This window comes from Crocodylus porosus, unplaced genomic scaffold (genome assembly GCF_001723895.1).
Source record: "Crocodylus porosus isolate Cpor-Errol unplaced genomic scaffold, CroPor_comp1, whole genome shotgun sequence".
NCBI lineage: Eukaryota > Metazoa > Chordata > Crocodylia > Crocodylidae > Crocodylus > Crocodylus porosus.
In genome coordinates, this window is record NW_017728923.1 from 16,864,177 (window position 1) to 16,870,931 (window position 6,755).

At 43.4% G+C, this 6,755-nt stretch overlaps 1 protein-coding gene across 4 annotated transcripts in view; it reads right to left on the reverse strand.

The window, feature by feature from the left end:
• MKL2 (MKL1/myocardin like 2) overlaps window positions 1-6,755 on the reverse strand; it is a 160,310-nt gene that overhangs the window by 23,916 nt on the left and 129,639 nt on the right. For all 4 annotated transcript variants that reach the window (XM_019540137.1, XM_019540134.1, XM_019540135.1 and 1 more), the window contains one exon: window positions 5,127-5,280. In XM_019540137.1, coding sequence (XP_019395682.1) covers window positions 5,127-5,280 — 154 coding nt within the window. The remainder of the gene's footprint in view (window positions 1-5,126; window positions 5,281-6,755) is intronic.

Sequence of the window (6,755 nt, forward strand, 5' to 3'; positions counted from 1 at the left end):
TAGCTCTGGACCAGATCAGGGTGGTGGAGAACACACCGTCATGCAGACGTGGAATGGCCAACAGTGGGTCCATAAATGCCATATGAAGGCTGTCACTTTTCTTGAGTTATGTGAGGAGCTAGCCTCCATTCCTTTAGTGTTGGCCATGGACATAAGGGGCATCTACACATGTGCTCCAGGATGGAGGGGGGTGCTTTAATTAGGGCGGCTCCAAGAGTTGCTCTACTTAAAGTGCCCACAGCATTACATGTATTCAGTATCCCACACTTCACAATGGCAGCGTGAGTGCTTTAGCTAAAGCTGATTTGATGAGCTTTAGTTCAAGCGCCCGCACCACCGCTCTGCAGTGCAGGAATGCTTGATAGATGTGACATGGAGGCTGCTGGAGCAATTAGTTTGGCATGAGTATAGGTGCCTAAGAGACCAAACCACTCTAGAACTGTAGTGGCAGCAAAGTCATCAGGGAGAGTCAGGTACTACGTGGCTGGGGCCTCAGAGTTGGAAGGATCCAGGGCTCCCCCTACTGCTGAAGCCCTGCTTGGCTTGGCTTTAAGGAGACCGTACAAGGATGGGACTCCCAAGCTAGTGCTCCCTAGGAGGAATCCACAGCACAAGAAGCTAATGTCTCCAATCAGTTCTTTCTAGTGTGGCCAAGAGTCTTATGTATATGCCATGTGGTTTTTGCAGGCTGTGGTAATCTTAATGGTCACAGCCAGGTTCCTTGTTATGAAAGGATGCAAAATATGTAAAAACTTGTATTTTTCTGTTCACCTTCAAGAGATGCATGTAAAGTTCTCACCATTTATTTTATCAGATCTAGTGAAACTTTAATCACATTTGAGGCCATGGTGGGCAGAATCTCAGCTTTGTTAAGAGAGGATGCAGTAATTATAGTAAGGATTGAATATTCTTTTCTTAATGCACACGTTTTTCCCCGTCCTTCTCCTCCTATGTACTTGTAGGCAAAACCAGGTGGCTCATGTGAGGTGGCTTCCTCTGTCTCTTTTAGGAACAATCTAGCCTTAGAAACAGTAGACAAAGCAGGCCCCTGAAATAAGGTGGTATCTCCCATTGCATCTATCAAAACCATAGCTAGTAAAACGTGTAAGTAGTGTGGCAGAGGAGTTGAAAATTTAGCCTTTGTGAAACCGAGATCTCTTTTTATTACCCCTCATGGATCCTTTCTAAGAATCTGTCCTTGGCTTCCAATGAGGTACACAGAGTGGGGATGTTGGCTATTTGGGAGATAGTTCTCTGTCAAGCTTACCACGAGAGGAAGAAAAGGCATAACTGTCTAACAGAGATATAACCCTCTCAGCTGTAGCCTTTTTTTGTATACCAGAGAAGAGTACATATCTCCAGCAAAATTGCCTCTCCTAATTTGCCCAATAACAGGTATTAGTAAAGTTCTGGTGTTGTGATGGCTTATATGCAACTAATGGGTAACATGCAATTAGTATCAACATGGAATCAACATGGAAGATACTGGGATTACCAGAAGCAATCCGGGTTGAGAATCTCTGTACAAAGGCAGCCTCAGAATGGAATATACTAAGATATTTGAAATCAAGGCTCCAGCAGGGCACTGGTCAAGATCAAATGACCCGATACCACACTTTTCTGGAGCTTGAGGAAGCTTGACTGACTTGCATAGGAAGCTACATTTTTTCTTCTTTCTCACTCTCTAAGAACACCTGTGGAGTCACAGACGGGCACTTGTCTGGTACAGGTCCTTTAATGGACAATGAAGTGGTACTGGCCACCAATAAAGAGGTTTATGAACAACCAATCTTAGATTTGCTCCTCTGTGACTTGGCTTCTGTCATTCTAGGAATGCTATATTGGTTATATATGCGTGTGTAAAGGTAAAATCGAAGTAACAAACTTACAGATCTTATTTGCTAATGCACAACAGGAAACAAAATCTACACCATAGATTTTGGATATGGAAGAAGTTCACCCCGCTGCTACAGGTCGTAAGAAGGACCCAAGGGACAACTGGGACCAAAGGGACAAGGCTCCCTAGAGCCTCTGGTGAGAAGCACAATAGCATTTGGGCTGCAGCCAACAGTCACAAACATCTGACTTAAAGAATCTAATTCTGATGCATAGCAGCAGGGGGATTTACATGGATAATTGCTTGAATGTGAAAAATATTTTATCGTTTAAATGTTTTACCATTTTTTTCAGTGGCTTTCACAAGAACATCCCATATGCATTCTAATCTGCATATTAGTTTTAAAGCCTCCCACGGCTGGATCCTGCCTAGCCCACATGTAAATGATATGGTGATAAAAACACATACAGCAGGTCTTTCCACAGGACTGGAACTGCACTAGAAATAAGTATTTAAAAATACTACTGTGGGCAGAAGAGCAGAATACTGGTAAATTACAACAGGAATGGATAAGAACTTTTCCGACCACTGCAAACTGTATACATAACCATTTGGCATTTCCAACTTTAAAGTTAAGTCTAAGTTGCATGTCCTATAATTGTTTTATATGAAAATATTAGCTTTGAAATCAGTAAATATTTGACACAAAAATCTAAATCTCAGAAACCATTTTTTCCCTGCTTTCCATTAAGAAACTACTGGATTAAGAAATATAAACTGCAGATCAGCAATCCACTAGATGTCTCTGCTCCCTCACACAAGAGTATTTTCACAGTAGCTACTGAACACTAAAAGCTTGAGGTCCTTAATCTATTTTCAGTGTCCCAGGCCCCTTCCACATGTGCAGGTAAGGGTGTGATTGGATCTACTGCATGTTCCATACAGTTGTGCCTGTCATGCCACACTGAAAGCCCTGCAACTGACAGGGCTCTTGGGCCCAGCTGCACCTCACATGCAGCTGGAACTGAGGGATGCCAAAACTGTGTGAGGTGTAGCTGTGGCTGAGCACCCTGCCAGTTGTGGGGTCTTAGTCATGGCTGTGCGGGGCATAGCCAGGGCTGAGAGCCCCATTAGCTGTGGGACTCTCAGTTCCAGATGCATGTGAGGTGCAGCCAGGGCTGAGAGCCGCATGTGGGCTGGCAGTTTTATGCCCCCCTGAGCCCTGGGGATCATGGCAGCCGTGATCCTTAAGGCTTAGGGGTTTCATCCTGGGGCTCCCAGCTGCAGGGGCCACACAGCCAGATCCAAGGGATCCCACAACTGATGGGGCTCCTGGTCCTGGTACCTCAGCATCACCCAGGACAGAGACCCACAACTGACAGAGCTTCTGGTCCCAAATGTGTCATGGGCCAAGAGCACCATGTGGGCCAGGGGTTTCATGGTCCCCCCGAGCCTTGGGGATCATGACAGCCACAATTCCCAGGGCTTGGGGGTTTAATGCTCCCCTGTGGGTTGGGAGTCCTGTCAGCTGATGGGGCTCCCAGCCACAGGGGAAACCCTGCTACACATGTAAAATAAAGCTTGAAAGCAACCAGCTATAAAGTTAGTACACATTTTTGAGATCTAACTTTATAGCTTGTTGGAGCTTTCTATTGTGTGATGGCTACTTTCCATCGCTTCTCAGCCTCTTGAAGGATCAGCTCAAGTATAGTATCTGGTCTTAAGGTAACTGCACAATTAACCAGTTAATTGCACGATACCTGTAATATGTAGAAGGGGCCCCAGTGTCAGCTCTAGCTTTCTAAGTTATTTTGAAGAAATATCATATATAGTGTTGTTATATATGACTAGTAGAAAAGTGGAATGCAAATATTTTTAAAAACAGACATTCCAGTTCATAGTTTCATGTTCACATGACTGCCTGATGTTTCATGAATTATTCATTAATTCTGAAAGTACCATGCACGAATCAAAATGAATTTTCAGGTAAGAAATGTGTTCATTATTCCTTCGTTTTAGTTTGTTTCCAGTCAGGAAACAAAAAGGGTTATTTGCTGTATGGGATTGGCCATATAACACTCTGAACAGACATCTGGGGGTTTCATAAACAAGGAAACAAATACCCCCCAAAAGTCTATGCTGTGTAACTAGCAACGAATAATTCAATGAGCTGTACTGTATAGATGTGAATAGGAAACATGAATTCTTCAGTTTATAAGTGATACAGAAATATATCTAGTAAATGCCATAGTTTCTGTATAAAAACTTTAAATATATGTAAGTAGGACCAAATGTAGAGAAGTGTGTCCTTGGAATGAACAAAATCCTTGTGCATACACTTTGGGCAGTTTCATCGGTAAGACACCAGCCAATCCAATTTGTGTACATGAAGGGAAAAAAAATCTGGTTTGAGACCGACTGCTTTACTGGTGTTATATCTGTGTAGAAATTCCACCAGTGATTTCTCCAAATGTCTCAGAGGACCTGTTTGAATTAAACTTCTGCACAAGAGTTTATGAGGGAGTCATTATGTCAGTGTAAAAATCTGTTTGAGTAAAATCTTAGCATGTAGTCTGCTTTACCTAGATTAGGGCTCTTAAACTCATGGTCTGCAGGCTGGATCAGACCCACAGATCACCCCACATGCTGGATCCAGTGCACGTCCTGGAGTGACTGAAGTGGATGCTGCAGGCTCTGGAACACACTGCTGGATCCAGCATTGAGCCGGCACACGCTGGAATGGACGCTGTATACAGTGTGGTCCTTAAATAGCTGGAGCAGGCACTGTGTACAGTGTGTAAGGCCAGCTGGTGTGCCTCTCATGCTGCCTATGGGTCAACGCTGAGATCTACAGGCAGCATCGGCAGCCAGATGATAGGGCTCCAAGGGCCAGATGCAGCCTGTGGGCTTTCTTTGACACACCTCATCTAGATGGTTATTCTTCTCTGCTCACCCAGAGAAGCACGTAAATACCAAGCAAATAAAGTACATGGATTATCTACTGTAAATTCCTTCCTTATCTGAAATGGAGGAATGCTGTAAGAATCAGATGAAAATTATAAAATATTTTGAACAAGAAAAGTGTTTATGAACACTTGGTACATAAGCTAAAGTGAACCACAATTGCTGGATGATAATAAATGAACCACAGAAACATTTTTATATAAAACTCAGTATGAAGGTAGAGTTTCCATAAGAAAAAGATATTTTACTTCATGTTTATGAGTAACAGTTTGTAAATTATAAGCTTTTCTAATATTAATAAATGGAGAAATCCCTCTATTTTTACCTTCAAGTCATCCAAGCTTGAAGGCAGTGGTCCTGGTTTCCTGCTGGGCGTATTATTGTTCTGTCTTGGTGTGTTGGCTACTGTTGTAGGTGTGCTGTTGCTCAAAGTATTCAGTGGTGTATTCCCATTGCTGATCTGTTTGTCATTCAATGACCTTTTAAATGAAAAAAAGTATTAAAAATGCATTGATTCTTACAGTATTTACATTTAAGAGGATGTGTTGCTGAATTCATGGTACATGGATTTTCCTCAGATACATTTAAAAATGTTAGTTGGATTCAGTTAATATTTTAGATATTCTGGAACTGCTTACAGAGGAAGTCTGCTGCGAAGAATGGTTGGTATTTTATGAACTCGAGTTTGTTTTACACGTTTCTCTTACTTATTTTTACAAAATTAAATTATATGCCAATGTGGCCCATACCATATCAAACTACTGGCTTTATTTAAATAGCCTAAGACTTAACTGTATCTTACTGATGCAGGCACATCACAATCTGATTTTAAAAACAAAGAACATTGAAACAGACCAAGTTTCTGCCGACTGGTGCAATTAAGCAGGTAAGTAAGATTATAACATTAAAAGCTCTCTTCAAATGAAGTTTACCTTTTTAAAAAATTAGTAAGGATCATTTGGAGCATGGTAATTCACTATGATGTATAAACAAAGAGCACAGGAGGAGAACATGTATCCCTATTTTATCTAAACACGTTGCCTAATATTAATCTGCTTCTTATAGCCACAGCTAAAACTGACATTTTCAAAATAAACACCTAAAGTTAGGCATCTGAATTTATATTTAGACACCTAAATGATGTGATCTACACAAGCACTTAATATATACTTCTCCACTGGAGGCTGGAGACATTCCATTTTTGTTTTGCAAGAAATACACAGAGAGCATAGCTAAGTGTCACCGAAGTTGTAATAAAGCTGTAACCCAGAAAGGATTTCACTGGAATATGCCAGGAGATTACAGATATTTGTAAAGAGTTGAGGTGCATTGATACATTGGTCTGATATTGGATCGGTACTAATATAAAACAAATTTGCTGTACTGGATATTGGGCCAATAAATGTTCATGCTGCGCACAGCTGCAGCGCAACATGAAGCAGAGCAGGCAGTGTGGAGAGCTGCCTCCAGCTGGTAAGTCAAAAGGGAAAGGAAGGGGCATGGGGGGGCGCAGATCAACATCCCCACAGTAAGGGGGGTGGGGCGTGGGATGGAAGCACAGCTCTTACTGCTGCTTGCACCCCAGGAGAATGGTGTGAAGAGGGTGTGCCCTCGGATCGGCACAGGGCAGGCTGGAGCCAGTGCTGCGCTGGGCTCTTCTTGGCAGGGGCTGGGCTTGAGTGGGTGCCGGCAGCGCTAGGAGGGGCTGCACCCCCCCCCAATTTCACCGCAGCTCTGCTCCCAGTGCTGCCACCCTGAGACACAGCCCAGCTCTATGTCTCACCTCCACCCACGCACTGGGAAAAGCCCAGGCTGTGCCAAGTGGCTGGTGGCAGCGGCGGTGCTGGGAGCGGAGCTGTGGCGAAATGTAGGGTGGCTGCAGCCCCTTCCGGCACCGCCGGTGCCTGCTCTGAGCCCAGCCCCCATCAAGAAGAGCCCCCCACAGCACCAGCTC